The sequence below is a fragment of the Petaurus breviceps genome, unplaced genomic scaffold (genome assembly GCF_028583685.1).
Source record: "Petaurus breviceps papuanus isolate PSGF00001 unplaced genomic scaffold, PetGlider_PUasm1.0 214, whole genome shotgun sequence".
In the NCBI taxonomy this organism is placed as follows: Eukaryota; Metazoa; Chordata; class Mammalia; order Diprotodontia; family Petauridae; genus Petaurus; species Petaurus breviceps.
The window spans coordinates 10,018,700-10,036,405 of record NW_027185863.1 but is presented as its reverse complement, the minus strand read 5'-3'; the positions used below and the strand labels follow the sequence as shown (position 1 = coordinate 10,036,405).

Below are 17,706 nucleotides of genomic sequence, written 5' to 3'. Positions count from 1 at the left end.
AAGAAAGAAAGAAAGAAAGAAAGAAAGAAAGAAAGAAAGAAAGAAAGGAAGGAAGGAAGGAAAGAAGGAAGGAAGGAAAGAAGGAAGGAAGAGAAAGGAAGGAAGAAAGAAAGAGAATTAGCATACAACTAGATAGTGAGTATGCTTGGTATGGCCATACCTCTGCTCAATTGAGTTGAGGAGGTTAAAGACAAAAATCTTAAATCAATCCAAAACAGCATGAGTTCCAAGGAAAAGCCTGTAGAATTCTGATGATGGAGTCTTAGAACTAAGTAATAAATATTCCTTTTACCTGTGCAAGAGAGAGAGTTTGGCATAATGGAGAAGGAGCTGTCTTTGAAACCAGGAAGACTTAGATTCAGGCGTTGCTTCTTCCTCGTTCTATCTGTGTGATTCTGGGCATGATACTTGACCTCTCTAAGACTGAGTGGCAGAGTAGGTGCTGACCTATATTGGTAAAGGGAATTTCTTCACATGGGAGTTCCTCATGCCAATGAAACCCCAGAGCCAGTCCCTCTCTCAATACTGATCATACCACAGTCTTCTTCCATAGCAATAAGTTAACTAGGTATGGGTAAAAATGAAGTGAAATTTACATTTTCCCCTATGTAGGCTTACATACAAACCTTTCTGATGCCAAGATTTCTTCTTTTTCCCCTTTTTTCCTCTTTCTATTTGCAAATCCAAGGTTGACAGAACAATTTTTTTTTCTCTTTGGAGGGGGGAGGGCAGGGCAATTGGGATTAAGGGACTTGCCCAAGATCACATAGCTAGTTTTGTGTTAAGTGTCTCAGGTCAGATTTGAACTCAGGTTCTCTTGACTCCAGGGCCTGTGCTCTATTCACTGCTCCACCTAGCCGCCCCGACAGAACAAATTTTTAAAGACACATTTAAATAGAAAGTAAAAAGATTTTAAAATAAAGATATTAAACGATTTGGGAGGACACTGACCAGTTGCTCTCCATCTCTGCAGAGGCCTGAACAAGAGGAAATGGGCTGACATTGCAGCAAGAGAGAGTTCGGTTAGACATAAGGAAGAACTGCTTGGCTGTAAGGGGATTAAACACTGGAACAGGCTATCAAGGGAGGTTGTGGAATTGTCATCTCTGACTATCTCTTAAAAGCAAAATGCAGCGATTTCTAACCTGGTTACTTTAGACATTAACCTTCCTGGAAGCAGGGGATTAGACAAGGTGACCCCTTTAAGTCCCTTGTACCTTAATGATTTTATGAGGTATCAGTTTTTCCATCTGTGAAATGGGGCTACTATGTGTTGGTGAAGTTCTTTGAGATTGCTTGTTGCTAACTAAAGGCTAAGTATTTTTGCTCATTGTCAGTTTCTTCTATTTAGATTACATATATATTTATGGGCATGGAGAGAATCCCTTGGAGGGAGGCAAGGTGCAGAATGGATTAATATTATTTTCTCTATTGAGTTTGGGAATTTGTAGAGAATGCATTTTTTCAGCCTAAAATGTGTGCACTTATTCGAAGTTTTGCTTTCTAGGGCGCTATGGTAGAGAAGAGGATCCTAGCAAAGGTCCATAGCAGGTTTATAGTCTCTTTGGCCTATGCATTTGAAACCAAAACTGACCTCTGTTTGGTGATGACGATCATGAATGGAGGAGACTTAAGGTAAATTGAACCCTTGGTCCAAAGTGGGAGGTAGGGTTGGTATGGGCCAGAGTGATATGACAGTACCTTTCTATGAAAAGAAGTCTTAGTTAATTGGGGGGGGGGGTCTTAGTAGGATGCAAACCAGAACAGATATAGTAGAAAACTGTCTCCTTGGTACGATTTGACATTGCCAGGAAGAGATAGGAATGAGGAAGATAGGAGTAGAGGAAACTCCCCACTGATGAGGCAGGTTGGTACTTTTTCTGTAACTTTGGGTGTTAAAGAGATGCCTAGACTAGTGAGAGATTTGTCCAGGGTCAAACAGCCAGGATGTGTCAGAGGTAGGTTAGTTTTTGTTTTTTTTTGTTTTTTATTTTTTGTTTTTTGGAGGGGGGAAGGCAGGGCAATTGGGGTTAAGTGACTTGCCCAAGGTCACACAGCTAGTGTTAAGTGTCTGAGGCCAGATTTGAACACAGGTCCTCTTGACTCCAGGGCCGGTGCTCTATTCACTCTGCCACCTAACTGCTCCAGTAGGTTAGTTCTTACTGGTTCTCTAACAACTACACCATGATTCCTTGAGGTGAAAAGGACTAACCAAAATATATCTCTTACCTTACCTTCCTGTGTTGCTTCTTTCCTTAGGCTCTTAGCTATATCAATACCCCTGGGGAAGAGAGCATATTTAAGTGATTTATACTTGAGCATTTTTCCCCAGGGGAAGGGTTTGAGGGTATGTGGGCACTGGGTTGTTTGGAGACTGGAGAAGGAGCAAGATGGGTGTTATAGAAGAATAAGGGCAATAAAGATAAACTTTGCTAACTTCATAATTATTCTTCAAATTGGAGCCTTGAAAGATAATGTTAGAATCATTACTAGACTAGCGATAACCAATATATTGTTGTTGTTCAGTCATTTCAGCTGTGTCTGACTCTTTGTGACCCCATTTGGGGTTTTCTTGGCAAAGACACTGGGGTGATTTGTCATTTCCTTCTCCAGCTCATTTTACAGATGAGGAAACTGAGGCAAACAGGAATAAGTGACTTGCCCAGGGACACCCAGGTAGCAAGTGTCTGAGGCCACATTTGAACTCAGGGCCTCTTCCTGACTCCAGGTCTGGAGAGAGAGACACACACAGAGACAGAGAGAGAGACAGAGACAGAGACAGACAGAGAGAGTTGAGAATATCACAAGAATAATAACTTGATAGTATGTAAAATGTGTTGCTAATGAATGACAGTGGAAGAAGAAGTAAAATGAAGTCACCTCATAAATGAAGGGGATCGAATGATTATTGTTCTAGCTTAGGGGAAGGGAAAGGAACAAGAATTTATTAAGCTTGCTCTGTTCTAGGCACTGCACTAAGCAATTTACACACATGATCTCATTCTATCCCCATTTTACAGTTGAGGAAATTGAGGCAGGTGGAGGGTAAGTGACTTATTCAGGGTCACACAGCTAGTAAGTATCTGAGTTGGGGTCTGAACTCACATCTTTCTGACTCCAGGCCAAATGCCTTTGTCTACAGCATCTCTTTGATGTTCTAGTGCTACTTAATTCCTAAATCACTTGATTGATCACATTGATAGATGATCTCTATCTTCTGTTATAGCTCTCCCATTTTGTGATTCTGATAAGTGTAATCAAAAAATGCTCCTTAGTATTTCTGGTTAAAGGCTGAATTGGGAAGAAGCTGACATGAGGTCTTGGAATTATCCATAACTTTCATTCAATTTATCTGTGTTCTTCATTTCCCTGGGCAACTGAAAATTGGGCCAAAAACTGAACAAAATGTTTTTAGAGATATCCAGTGGTGAGACATTGCATTTTCCCCTAAATCTAGAGATCATCCCTTGATGATGATTTTGCTTTTCATTCAAATTGTTGACACGCAGCACACTCACTAGCTGTGTGCCCCTGGACACGTCACTTAGCCTTTCTGGGCCTCAGTTCCTTCATCAGTAAGATGGCGATAATAATAGCACCTGTTTCACAGGGTTGTTATGATGATCAGAGGAGATAATCTCTCACCAAGCACTTTGTGAACCTCGTACAATGTCAGCTATCGATATGATTACAGAGAGGCCCCATGAAGTACTTACTTCTTCCACTGTGTTCTGCTCCGCCAGGTATCACATCTACAACGTCAATGAAGAGAATCCTGGTTTTGAGGAAGCAAGAGCCGTCTTTTACATTGCCCAGATCATCTGTGGCATGGAACACCTCCACCAGAAGAGAATCGTGTACAGGGATCTCAAACCAGAGAATGTCCTGCTGGATAATGATGGTAAGCGGAACCTGCCCTGTGTAACCAACCAGTCTGTCTAGTACCTTTAGCTCCCCAATGTACTCTCCCCAGATTTGGGATGAACAGTCACCAAATGACTGGTCCAGGGGAAGGAGGCCTCTGTTCCAATCTGCTCACCTGACGTTTTAAAGTTGCTAAAGTGTCTAACTGATCCACATAATCTTTAAGAAGAGTGGGCCCGTTTTTTGGCATACTATTAAAGGATATTGACGTGTACCTTAAGTTTGATTGGAAGTCTTGAAATAAAATGGCCACCATCAACAGTCTTTCAAATGGGCATCTCATCCGTCATTTTTGCCAAACTTGAGTGAAACTTGGAAGATAGGTACAGGTTACAGAGGTATGATTTAACTATGCAAAGGCTATAATTCATAGAATCACTTGTCTGGTCACATCGGACTCTTTGTGACCTGTGTGGGGTTTTCTTGGCAGAGATACTGGAGTGGTTTGCCATTTCCTTTTCCAGCTCATTTTACAGATGAGGAAACTGAAATAAACAGAGTTAAGTGACTTGCCCAAGATCACACAGCTAGTAAGGGTCTGAGCCAGGTTTGACTTTAGGAAGATGAGTCTTCCTGACTCTAGTTCTGGTGCTCTATACACTGTGCCACCTAGCGGCCCCATGTAGAATCACTAGTGAATATTTATGATTTGATGGTCAAATTCCTAGCAAATATTTTTACTTTCTGTCTACTATAGCTGCCAGTGCCTACCCCCTTACAAATACCTTCCATCTACTCTATATTTATCTTGAATGTTTTAATTACATATATTTTTCTGTCCTTAATTATATATATGTTTTGTGTCTTATTTGAATGCAAATTCCTTGGAGCCAGGAACTTTTTGCCTTTTTTTTCATCCCCAGCATTTAACACAAACCCCAACACATAAAAAGCACTTATCAATGACTAATAAGTGAATTTTTATTGATTAAGACTCACATCAGATAGCTCTTAAAATGCAGTCCTAAGCACATACACAATGGGCTTTTGACTTCCTTTTAACTAATTTTTCTATGCAATTGTGACATACTTTGTTCTATGGGGGATGGGGACTGTTTCATTTATTGTCTTGGTATTAGGTCAAGACACTTAATAAACACTTATTGAATCGAATAATTACTAATAAGCCACATAGTAAAATCCATATAGAAATTCAGGAATGGTTTAGCTTTGGGGAGAAAATGTCTTTGCAAATTCTAATTGATTGTGGAAGACTGAAGCTTAGCTTTTGTTTCATTTGAACTTGGCTAAGGCTTGCCAATGGAGAGGAGTGGAAGAGGTTGTTTCTGAGCTGTGACCTTAGACTACTGATTGCCTTCCTGGGCGGGGTGTGTACAGAGTGCTGCACTGTGGCTCCAGCAAGGTGCTGGGTACGCCTTCTTCCTTTATTATGTTTGCCCTCATCTGACCACTTTTGATGTTTGCTTTTCAGGGAATGTCCGGATTTCTGATCTTGGCCTTGCTGTGGAACTAAAGGAAGGACAGACAAAGACAAAAGGTTACGCGGGCACCCCAGGTAAACGCCTGTCAGTCTGTAGTGCCTAGGGTGGTGAAGAGAGCAAGAGGAACTACTCAGCCAAGTCCTGGCTTAGGAGAAACCAAGAATTATTCCCTTTTAATTTTTATTTTATTTTATTTTTTAAAGCAATTGGGGCTAAGTAGCTTGCTGAAGGTTACATGGCCAGTTATTTCTAGGTGTGGTGCTAAGTATCTGAGTCCGGATTCGATCCCAGGTCTCCCGACTCTGGGGCCAGGGCTCTTACTCACTGTGCCACCTGGCCACCCCGAATTATTCCCTTTTTAAATAGGGGAGGTTGTCAATTTGTTTCATCGGTATGAGAAATTCTTAAAGAAGCAATGCTGTACCTCCACCTCCCCAAATCAGGTTGTAGGGTCATAACTTTAGGCACAGGACAAATGAATGAAAAGAAATGCATTTATTAAGGGCTTCCTATGTGCCAAGCTATGGGCTAAGCGCTGGGGATGCAAAAAGAAAAGACAAGGCAGCTCCTGCTCTAATTGGGAGACACAGCATTTGCAAGAGAATTCGGCAATCTGGTGGGTGTCTTCCTGCCTTGCTGCCCCTTAGGTTTGGAAGGGACATTTGAGGCTACCTAGTCCAACTCCCTAAATTACAGATCAGGAACTGAAGCCCTAAGGGGTGGTGGTTTGCCCAAGGTCATGAGAGTGAGTCATTTAGGATGGGGAGGGGAAGAAATGCAGTCCTCCCTTGGGACCTTAGAGGAGTGGTGGGCTTGTGGTTGTAGGGAGGTGGCTCATGTCTCCCCTGTCAATCTGTTACTGCTTTGATCCTTATCTTCCCAACCCTCATCATCTCACCGACCCCATTGTGTCCTCTAATTAATAATAATAATAGATTTTATATAGCACTTGGAAAATTTGAAAAGCACTTTACATATGTAATATCATTTGATCCTCTAAATAGCCCTGATAGGGTCCATTATAATCCATATTTTACAAGTGAGGAAATTGACCCTGAGAGAAGTTAAATGACTTGGCCTGGGTCACACCATTTAAATAATCTGAGGCAGGATTTATATTCAGATTTTCTTGATTCCAGTTCAGTGCTCTAGAAATTATTCCATCCAACTGTCACACAATGATCATAATCTGTAATTGTTTTGTTGATGCCTTGTTATCTAAGAGACTATCCCTCTTTATATGGTAATCAGCAAACATTTATTTGGCACCTATTATGTGCAGGGCATTTGTGCTAGGTACTTGGGATACAAAGCCCCAAACCAGATAGTACCTGTCATCTGTGAGACTTTCTTCTGCTAACACTTTGAAGATGAGAGCCTAGGGTCTGGCAGTTGACTTCCAGGCTATATTTTTTTGAAAATATAGTGGTAGGGGGGCAGCTAGGTGGTGCAGTGAATAGAGCACGGGCCCTGGAGTCAGGAGGACCTGAGTTCAAATGTGGCCTCAGCTTGACACTTACTAGCTGTGTGACCTTGGACAAATCACTTAACCTCAATTGCCCTGTCTTCCCCCCTTAAAAAAAAAAAAAAGAAAATATAGTGGTTTGGTCCAGTTGTTCATCCAAAGCTTTTGTATTGAGAATAATGCTTAAATATCGTGGTTGTGGCTTTAAGTGGGCTTTCTTTAAGTGGGAAGGAAGTCAATGTAATTTAAAGTGATGGGTTAGTCTTCTTCCCTAAAACCATTAACCATATACTGCTGCTAGATGGTTGTGCAAAACCCTTCACTAATTACAAAAAGCAGTAAAGCCCTTTAAATTGTCATAGCATGATTTTGGTTATATTGAGACATATGAAAAGACAGCTAGGTAGCACAGTGGATAGACCACTGAACTTGGAATCAGGAAACTCATCTTCCTGCATTCAAATAAAGCCTGAGACTGTTACTAGCTGGGTGACCCTAGGCAGGTCACTTAACCTTGTTTGCCTCAGTTTCTTCATCTATAAAATGAGCTGGAGAAGGAATGGCAAAGTCCAGTAGTTTTGCCAAAAAAAAAAAACCCAAAAAACCCAAATGGGGTCATGGAGAGTCAGACATGACTGAAACAACTCAACAATAACAAAAGACATATGAAATCATATGATGGTTCTTATCACTTGAGAAGATATAATCTGGGGCTTGTTCATCATTCAATAAATTCAACAATAAAAACAAGGCAGTGCTGAGGTTGGAGTCAGAGTGAGGCTGTCATGATAATCTGGTTTGCTTTTTCATTTTGCCCTGATCTCATGTTACATAAGCCCTGACTCTTGCTTGGGTCTTCACGTAGCTCACCCAAACACTGGGTGCAACTCAACATTTTCCTATCCCTTCCATAACTCTGTGGCCCCTTCCAACTCTAGATTCATGTAGTAGGAACTACATTTTACCTCTAAATTTATGATCGTATAGACTTACAACTGTGTGGGGCATGGGGACCCCAAAAATTAAAAGTCAGAGATGTCTCAAGGTAAGAACATGAAACTTTTATTCAGTTCTTGCGAGAAAAGGGCATCTCTTCCACCAGTATGGACCAGTGGAATGAGGCATGTTACAGAAGATAAACTGAGATTATACACCTTAGCATAAGCAAATCCCCTCCCACCACTCTCCCTCATTCCCATTGATTGGCTGGGAGGTGGGCTTATAGTCTGCACGAAAATAGACAAAGAACAGGGAAACAGGGTATATCCAATTCAAATGTTCATGTCCTTATTTGGGAAACGCTAAAGCCAGAGAGGGGGAAGGGTCCTAAAGGACTTAATGCTTATATGGTAGTGGTAAAGAAGGGGGAAGGGTGAAACTGAAACTCAGGCCTGTTCCCACAAGAAACCTTACTAGATTTTAGGATACGGTCTGAGAAGTTTTCACCTCTCCCAATCACTATGAAAACTTGAGTCATACATTTTATGAAACTCAAAACACAAATGGTTCTACAATCTCATCCATGTGGAAGTTCCCTCCAAAAATGTAACCCATCTAATTCTTTCTATCATGTGCGATTGATTCTTGTTCATGCCTTCCCAAAAGTTCATCAAAGGGGGCCCACCCAATATGCTGATAGGTCCTTCCTAGCTTTTTCATAAAATCATGAAACCGCTCTGGTCATATGACCATCCCAGCTTCTTTTTTAATCATACATCTCTCTGATGACCTCTTTTATTCCAATGTTTATAGGATCATAGCTTTAGAGACGGAAGGGACTATGTAGTCCAGAGTAGTCAGCAGCTATGTAGTCCATCTTCTTCATTTTACAGATGAGTAAATTGAGACCCAGGGAGGTGAAGCAATTTGCCTCAGGTCATATATGTAGTAAGTGTCAAAGGTGGAATTTGAATCCAGATCTTATAAGTCAGTGTACTCTGTACTGTACCACTATCTTCTTCAAAATCCCTTTTTTGGAATATGTTGCAGCCACCATATGCTTCTCCATTGCCCTCTGAAAGATACTGAATTTTAATTCTTGAGAAACTGTAGCATTCTATGACTTGAGTCCATACTACAAGTGAAATGTTGGTATTTAAAAAAAGTAAGTCTTGTTCTAGGGAGAAGCTTAGGGAGTTACTAAAAGAAACTTTCAGTTCCCCAAAGGCAATCCAGTTCTCTATTCATTCTCTTTAAAACATCTGAAGGTAGGGATAGGAATAGGGTAAGAGACTGGACCTGTGATTTCTTTGTCATAGGGAATTCTCAATTAAAGAACCTCTCTGCTAATTCAGGTCAGTACCTTCTCTGTAACCAAGAGCCTCAGAGAATTGCTTAAATCAGTGGTGTCCATCTCAAATAAAAACCAGCACCACTAAAGCACACATAAGGGACCCTAAAAGTCATGTATTGACTTATAAAACCACATATGTTTATATATTCCTTTTTGTGTTGTTTTTACTACATCAACACCTTAACAATCATATAGGAACCACATTTTAATATGGTTCAGACCGGAAGGAGTGTTGCAGAACACATGCAGCCTGTGGGTGGTGTGATTGATGCCTCTGACCTAAAACACTCAGAGGTCAAATGACTTGCCCAGGGTCACACTCCGAACGTGTCAGAGGTGAGACTTGACCTCAAGTCCTCTTTGCCTTCAAAGGTGTTCCCCTATTCGGATCTATGTCTTGTAGATCCCCAATATGGGATGATATTGTTTCAGAAGGGAAATGTAAGCAACTGCTATACCAAAATGTTACAGAATTAAATCAAATTTTAATTATAAAAAAACCCTAAATCAAATCCAAATGTTGAGATGGCATTTGAGCTGCCTCATTTTGGCAGTGATTACAATACATGATTTTGCTCATCACATTAATAGGCATTTCCACTAGAGGGCCCCCCTGTCATTGCCATGAAGAAAAGCCCTCATGTTTTCATTTGAATAAATGCTGTGTATTTCACAGGTGGGTAGAATATCAGAACTAAAAGGGGCTTCAGAGATCATCTCCAATTCCCTTGTTTTACAGATGGGAAAGCCAAACGTGTGGTCCCCAGCAAGTCTCTTCAGGGTTGTTGTGAAAATCAAATGAGAGCACAGATAAAGGCTTTGCAAACCTTAAAACTCTATATAGATGCTAGTTTTATTATTGTTGTTGTTACCATTTTTACTGGAACAGAATGGGAACAATTCTTCATGTGAAATACCACATTAGTACACTTAGAATTGGAATACTAAATAATCTCATAAATTTGGAACTCCATTATGTTTCAGTCCGAGGTTGTTTGTCATGGAAAATAATCCGGGCAGCTAGGTGGTAGTGGTGTGGTGAATAGGGTACCTGCCCTGGAGTCAGGAGGACCTGAGTTCAAATCTGGTCTGAGACACTTAATACAAAAACTAGCCATGTGACCCTGGGCAAGTCATTTAATCCCAATTGCCCTATCTTCCCCCCCAAAAAGCAAAAAAAAAAAAAATCATCAGGGCTGAGGGAAATCATCTTTGTGGGGCTCTCAACATTTTTTATATAGGCGAAATTTAGTTCAAATGAGTATCACTGATAACCTTTGTAAAAGAAAAAATAGGGGAGATTTCAAAAATGACCACAGGAAATGGTGTGTGGAAATGAATTGTAACCAGAGGGCCAATCTCCCCCCTCTCTCTTCGTGCTGATTAAATACCTCTTATTTCCACCCTCTTCCCCCTCCTCCACCCTTTCTTAAAGCACCAGTTATCTAAACTGCTTCCTTTCCTTCTAGAATGTTGACATTGTATGTAGGCCCCTTAGGGAGCAGCTGCGTGGTTCCTCCAAAGCATGAGGCCCTGGACTAGGGCCTGGAATTGCTACTGTTATTGATTATCCTTTTATGGACATAAAAGGAAAATAAGCAAGAGGAAGTCACTTCTTAAGCCAAATGTAGGACAAACTAACTTTCTTTTTCCTTTCTTTGTATCCCAGTGATTATCACAGAGCCTGGCACATCTTCGCTTAAGAAATATTTGTCGACTGACTATTTACCATATCTGCTTCGGGCACAGATTCCCAATGCATCCCAGCAGATACACAGAAAAGAGGAAATTTCTTCTTTTCCAGTGAATCCTGGTGCAATGTTTCTGTCATTTTCCCATTAGGGTTACATGTACACTGAGGCAGAGAACTGAGTATTCGCATTATATCCTCTACTGTTCTTGGTTTCATTAAAGCATCATTTCCACAGCTAGTACAGCTGTAATCTCTGTATTTGGCATTCAGTTGGTGCTAATGTCTTTGCAGGTTTCATGGCACCAGAATTACTTCGGAGTGAGGAATATGATTTCTCCGTGGACTACTTTGCCTTGGGGGTTACATTATATGAGATGATTGCAGCCAGAGGACCCTTTCGAGCCAGAGGAGAAAAGGTATTAGAATCTGCTTTCTTGGCAAGGTGCATCTATGTTTACACTGATGGTCTTTTGGTACTGAATTTTATTTACAGTGGTGGGAATGGAGGATGAGAGTGGAGAGAGGGTTGGATGTCAGGCAGAGACATTTCCACATATTCTGGGATTGCAACTTCAGCTTTCAAGAACTTATTTCTTTTTCTAATTTCTTTTTAAAATTAAAACTCTCTATTCTCCCCCTCTCACTTGCCCTATCATTAAAAAAGCAACAAAAACAAACCAAAAACCAAACCCCTTCTAACAAATATGCAAAGTCAAACAAAACAAATTCATGGATTGGTCATGTCCAAGAAATACATGTCTCAATGTAAGTTCACTTTCTGTCAGGAGGTGGTGAGCATACTTCATCACTGGTCCTCTGGAATCATGGTTGGTCATGGCATTGACCAGTGTTCTTAAGTCCTCAAATTTATTTGTCTTTATAGTGGTGTTGTTATTGTATCATTTATTCTATGATATTGCTACTTTTGGGCCTGGAGTCAGAAAGATTCATCTTCATTAGTTCAAGTATGGCCTCAGACACTACAGTGTGACCTTGGGCAAGTCACTTAACCCTGTTTGCTTCAGTTTCCTCATCTGTAAAATTAGCTGGAGAAGGAAATGGCAAACCATGTCAGTATCTTTGCTAAGAAAACTGGGTTTGTTTTTTTTTAATCAATTAATTAATTAATCAAATTGGGTCACAGAGTCAGAAATGACTGAAAAATGACTTAACAACAAAACTTTTTACTGTACAAATTTTTCTCCTGATTCTGCTCACTTTATACTGTATCAATTCATATAAGTCTTCTTTGGTTTCTCTGAAACGGTGTCAGGGGCTTCTTTATGTTAGCATTCACTCCCGGTGGAAAGATATCTCTGGAATAGGCTAGTAAGGATCTGAGACAAGATTTAGATTCATGTCTCAGAATAGTTCTTGGAACAACAAATAACATCCCATATGTCAGATAAAGCATCTTTAGATAACATACATCCTTGTATTTTTCTAAGTTTCAGTGAACTTAACCATGAACTCTATTTATGCCTCTTTCAGCACCCTGATCCCACTAAATTTTCATTGATTTGCCCAAACCTGAAACCACCTTCAGTTAGTTAATTTTATTAATTACCATCCCAAACCATGGAACAAGATTTAAACTATATTCATTTCCTATGTCTTCCCCTCATTCTTCAAAGAGCTCCCAAATTTCTACTCTTGGGCAAAATTTATGGAGGAGTTATGACGGGATTTTGAAACGTGGGTAAATAGGATTAGGGGATAGAACAGGATTTTCACCATAAGAGAAGGCTTCTCCAGCTCTGTCAAGTGAAGAATCAGAGAAGAAAGCCTTGAATGAATGCCTGAATCCTTGTACTTTTGGGGGTTGGGATTCCAGGACCCTGTCCCCCTATCTTGTGGTTCAGCTTCTTCAGTCTTATAGTGCACAGTTCACAAACTGAAAAACAAGATTCCTTTGAACTGGAACTACTGCCAACCAGAAAGAAACTGCCCAGATTTTGCCAGCAGGACCTACATCTCTGGTCACAGAAGTAACAAAAATCAAAGCAACTCTTTCTCTTAGTAAAGTCAAAGAAACAAATCTTATTCCTCAGACCATCAAAGTAAAATACTGGCAGTCTATAACTACTAAGGAAGTAATTAAATTTCTTTCAGGTTCCAATTTAGAGGGATAGTGAGTTTTTATCAATCACTTAATATTTCCATTGGACACATTTTACATCCTTTCTTAAGAACAGGTTTTAATAGATTTAGAACTGGAAAACGCCTCAGAGACTTCCTGGTTTCTAACCCCCTCATTTGACAGATAGGGATACTGAGGCCTAAGTAGGTGAAGCTACTTACCCAAAGTCACACAGGTGGTAAATGGCAGAGCAGTAATTCAAGCTTGGGTTATCATACTCCAAATTCAGCAAGTATTCTTCCCACTGACCCCCATCCTTTCCTAGGAGCATGTTTTGGTGGGATAAATGTAGGGGATAAATGTAGTTCAAGCGTACTGGGGATCTAAATAGACTGGAGTAGGGCCCCCAAATTCAACAGCTTTGCAATTTTGCTTATGGTTGGCCACTAGTTACTTCTGTCTGTCTGTATAGTTTAACTGGCTGCAGTGTTTTCTCCCCTTAGATTGAAAATAAAGAACTCAAACAGAGAATTATTTCTGAGCCTGTGAAGTACACGGAGAAATTCAGCAAGGCCAGCAAGGACTTCTGTGAAGCCCTTCTTGAGAAAGACCCAGGGAAGCGCCTTGGATTCAAAAATGGCAACTGTGATGAACTCCGAGTCAACATCCTTTTCAAGGATATCAGCTGGAGGCAGCTAGAAGCTGGTACTGTACCAAGGACTTAGTGTAGCCATACTTGAAAAAAATAGTAACAATATTTGACCTGTGTATAGCACTCTAAGGTATGCAAAGAGCTTTGCACATTTGGTCATCGTTCATGCATTTAACAAGCAATTGCTTGTGTCTATTAGTCAGGCATTGTGCTAAACACTGGAGATGCAAATACTTTAAAAAAATATTATGTGACTTCAAGGAGCTTCTCTGGCATGTTGGGAGAGATCATATATAGACAACATAGACGCAGATAATTAATTAATTTTTATTTAATTATAATTAAATTTATAATTAATTAAAATCTGGTCATCCAAAAGTCTTAGTGCAGTTACACACACATCAGCTTAATAGTTGATTGTATATAAACATATAATAATATATAAATATTATATATAATTTTAATATAATATATAAATATTATATAAAATATATTTATATAAATATAAACATACCTTTTAATAGCTTAAAATATATGAAGACTTTTGGAATATGCTGTATAATGTGTATATATTATGTGCACACATATATACACATGTGTACACACATGTATGTACACATATGTGTGCGTACACATATATGCATATATGTTGTTGTTGTTAATGTGGTTGTTTAGTCATTTTCAGTCTTGTCGACCCCATTTGGTGTTTTCTTGGCAAAGATACTGAAGTGGTTTGCCATTTCCTTCTCCAGCTCATTTTACAGATGAGGAAATTGAAGCAAAGAGGGTTAAGTGACTTGTGCAGTGACTTATAGCTAGTAAGTGTCTGAAACTGTATTTGAATACAGGTCTAAGTGACTAAAAGTCTCTGAGGTATCTTTTAGTTCTAACTCTATTAAAACTCACTCTTAAAAGAAAGGACCTGAATTTTGTCCAATGGAAATATTAAATGACTGATAAATTTGAATAAGTAATACATAAATTTGAATTCAGGTCTAAGACCTGGCATGCAGTCTAGTGTGTAAGATGTACACAAATAAGTAGGACACAGGGCAGAATAAGAAAGGTGCTATTCAGTCAAGGAACATTTATTAAGCACTTACTGCCACTGGGCTAAGCCCTGAGGGGAAAAATATAAGGAAAAAGATGGTCCCTGCCTTCAAGGAGTTTCCTTTCTAATGGAGGATAACAGAAGATAACATATAAAGGGAAGTTGAAGAGTAGGAATGAAGGGTGGGGAAAAGGGTAGCCTGGGTGGCTTGGGGCATGGTAGAAAGTCTGCAGTGCAGACAGGACAGAACTGAAGACCTGCCCTGCATACCCTCCTTAAATGTAGGTTCTGGGAAGAACCATCTAATCTGAGGGAGGGCCTAGAAGTAGGAGGTACTTTCCAGGTGTGAATTCCACTGCTGGAGTCTTTTTCTTCATTTTCCCAAAATGAAGGGCTTTCTGGAGGCATGGTAGAGAATTACTGGTGAGAAATAAAGACTTTTGAACAGTGCAGATTGTAAGTGTTATGACTTTTAAAAACTGACACCCAGCTTGGATGATCAGGGAAGTCTTCAAGGAAGAGGTGGCATTTGAAGTGAAGGAAATGAGAGATGAATGTATTTAGAGGGTTGGGTATTTGAGATAAATTGCCAGCATGAGTAAACATGCAAAAATGGAAAAAAAAAAAAAGCATTAGTCTGATGAGATCAGAGGTTTTATGTAGTGGGGGATAAACCTGGAAAGGTAAATTTCACACCACGGGAGGCCTTGAATGCCAGACTGAGCAGTTTAGAGAGCCATTGAAGGTTTTTGGTTAGGAGACCGATGTGATTAAAGCTGTTCTATAGAAAGGATAATCTGGTTTAGCGTGGCTGGCAGTGGGGAAAGATGGAATGTGGTGATGCCAGTTAAGAGTTTTTTACACGTGTCTGGGCAAGAGGTGATGAGAACATGATTGAATGCATTCAATTATATTTTAGAATCTGAGGGTGTGGTTGGGGGCTTTGCAATGCTCCCAATTTAATCTTGCAAACCCCATAAAGAATTTTCAAATTGCATTGAGCAATTGGGGCAGCTAGGTGTCACAATGGATAGAGTGCCAGGCCTGGAATCAGGAAGACTCATCTTGAGTTCAAATCTGGGTTCAGACACTTACTAGCTGTGTGCCCCTGGGCAAGTCACTTAACCCTGTTTGTCTCAGTTTTCTCATCTGTAAAATGAGCTGGAGAAGGAAATGGCAAACCACTCCAGTGTCTTTGCCAAGGCAACCCCAAATGGGATCATGAAGAGTCAGACACAACCGAAATGATTCAGCAGCAGCAACAACAATAACAACAATATTAAATAACTCCAATATACCCTATATTATTCTTGTAACTCTGGGCCATACAAAGAAGCATGAGATACAGTTCCTGTCCTCAGAGAGTTTCTGATCTAGCTAGACATGTTTCACTTTCTCTACTAGACACTGGGCAATGTCTCTAGTCAAAATAACAACAGCAGCAATTTTTATTATTATTAAAATAGTTTTTAGTTTATTTCTCCTTTGCTTGACCAGCTATTTCTTTCCTTATTCTATCTTGGTCCATCTAGTCTTTCTTATTTTTTTTCTCCCTACAGGTATGCTGATACCTCCTTTTATCCCAGACTCTAGAACTGTCTATGCAAAGAATATCCAGGATGTTGGTGCCTTTTCCACTGTTAAAGGGATTGTCTTTGACAAAGCAGATACTGAGTTCTTTCAGGAATTTGCAACTGGAAATTGTCCCATACCCTGGCAGGAAGAGATGATTGAAATGGGTATTTTTGGGGACCTGAATGTGTGGCGTGCTGATGGCGAGATGCCAGATGACATGAAGGGGATAGCCGTGGAAGAGCCATCCCAAGCATCCAAGTCAGGAATGTGTCTGATCTCCTAGAGAAAAGCTCATTGAAGGCCTGAGAATCTTTTTCATAGAAAGCCTAACACTGGGAGACCAGGCCAAGAAAGAGAGAAAAGACCAGTCTACTTAGTAAAACCAAATAATAATGATTTAAAAATCTGGAAATCTCCACTGTACTCAGATATCAGTCCATCTAATTGATTAAGATCTCATTACCCTCTTAAGCAAGTAGGCTTTGCCTGCTATAGGCTGCCCCTAGTCTAAGAACCTTCTTAGCAATACAGCTAATCACTCAGTAGCTTTTCTACCTGGAACAAGAAAAGAAAAGGGGTGTGTGCTGAAGGGTGGCCATGCTGGACTGCAGTGTAATAACTTTCTAATCTATAATAAGAAGTTTCTTTTGACCTCATACTGGGTCAGAATAGACAAGAAAGAATTACCAGCAAAGCCATTACTAGCAACTCTGGTACCTGGGGTGAGAGACCTTCTTGGGAACAAGATCTTCTTGGGGGGAGGGGGAGGGAAAGACCCTGAAACATCACACCATGGGGAGAAAACAGAGACCCTGAGTTACTGATGGGGTGGCCACTTGGGGTGTGTGGAAAAAAGTGGAAGTGATCATGCTATGGATGTGGGAGCTGTTATGGGGAGCTAGCAAAGGAGCGGAAGATGTATGAAGACCCTCAATGTTAGGGGGAGGAGAAAACATGCTATTCTAGGTGTACGACATCCTGGGGCAAAGCCTTTCTTCTCCCACCCCAGTTATGGCTCTGGCTCTCCAAGACGAATGGTATAAACCTCTTAGAATGTATATTGCAAAGAAATGCAATCTGATGGCTGGGGGCAGGTTTTGGCAATCATAGAAAGGTCTGGAGAGAGTATCTCGATGGTTTGTTACCAGTATGTTATCAGTATCTAGAGCAGATGGAACTCTGAGCGGCATTTATGTTCTTTGTCAATGGATCTCATCCTTTGCAATGAGACACCTGGTGTCACTGTTCATGGGATTATCCAGAGCAAGAGTTTTTCATCAAAATTCCCCAAACCTGTAGTTCTTTTCATAAAGATTTAACAATTTAGCCTGGGCCTAAGGGTCCTTAGGCTTAGGCTGGGGGCCATTTCTCCCACTAATCCCTATGCTCCATGCCTTATTTGTGTTGGACCTGGCTATTTGCACTTTTCACTTTTAGTAGGATTCCAAAGTTCTTTAGTATTTTAACTTTATGGGTTAAATTTCTGTATCATCAGCCCCTGAAATGTGTCTACTTCTAAGTTAGGAGAGTG

The 17,706-nt window shown here is 40.3% G+C and overlaps 1 protein-coding gene across 1 annotated transcript in view; it reads left to right on the top strand.

Annotated features, from left to right (window-relative positions):
• GRK1 (G protein-coupled receptor kinase 1) overlaps positions 1-16,458 on the top strand; it is an 18,786-nt gene extending 2,328 nt beyond the window's left edge. The window contains exons 2-7 of the mRNA XM_069093951.1: positions 1,508-1,635; positions 3,744-3,901; positions 5,357-5,440; positions 11,109-11,233; positions 13,401-13,602; positions 16,160-16,458. Coding sequence (XP_068950052.1) covers positions 1,508-1,635; positions 3,744-3,901; positions 5,357-5,440; positions 11,109-11,233; positions 13,401-13,602; positions 16,160-16,458 — 996 coding nt within the window. The remainder of the gene's footprint in view (positions 1-1,507; positions 1,636-3,743; positions 3,902-5,356; positions 5,441-11,108; positions 11,234-13,400; positions 13,603-16,159) is intronic.
• The last annotated feature ends 1,248 nt before the right edge of the window (positions 16,459-17,706 follow it).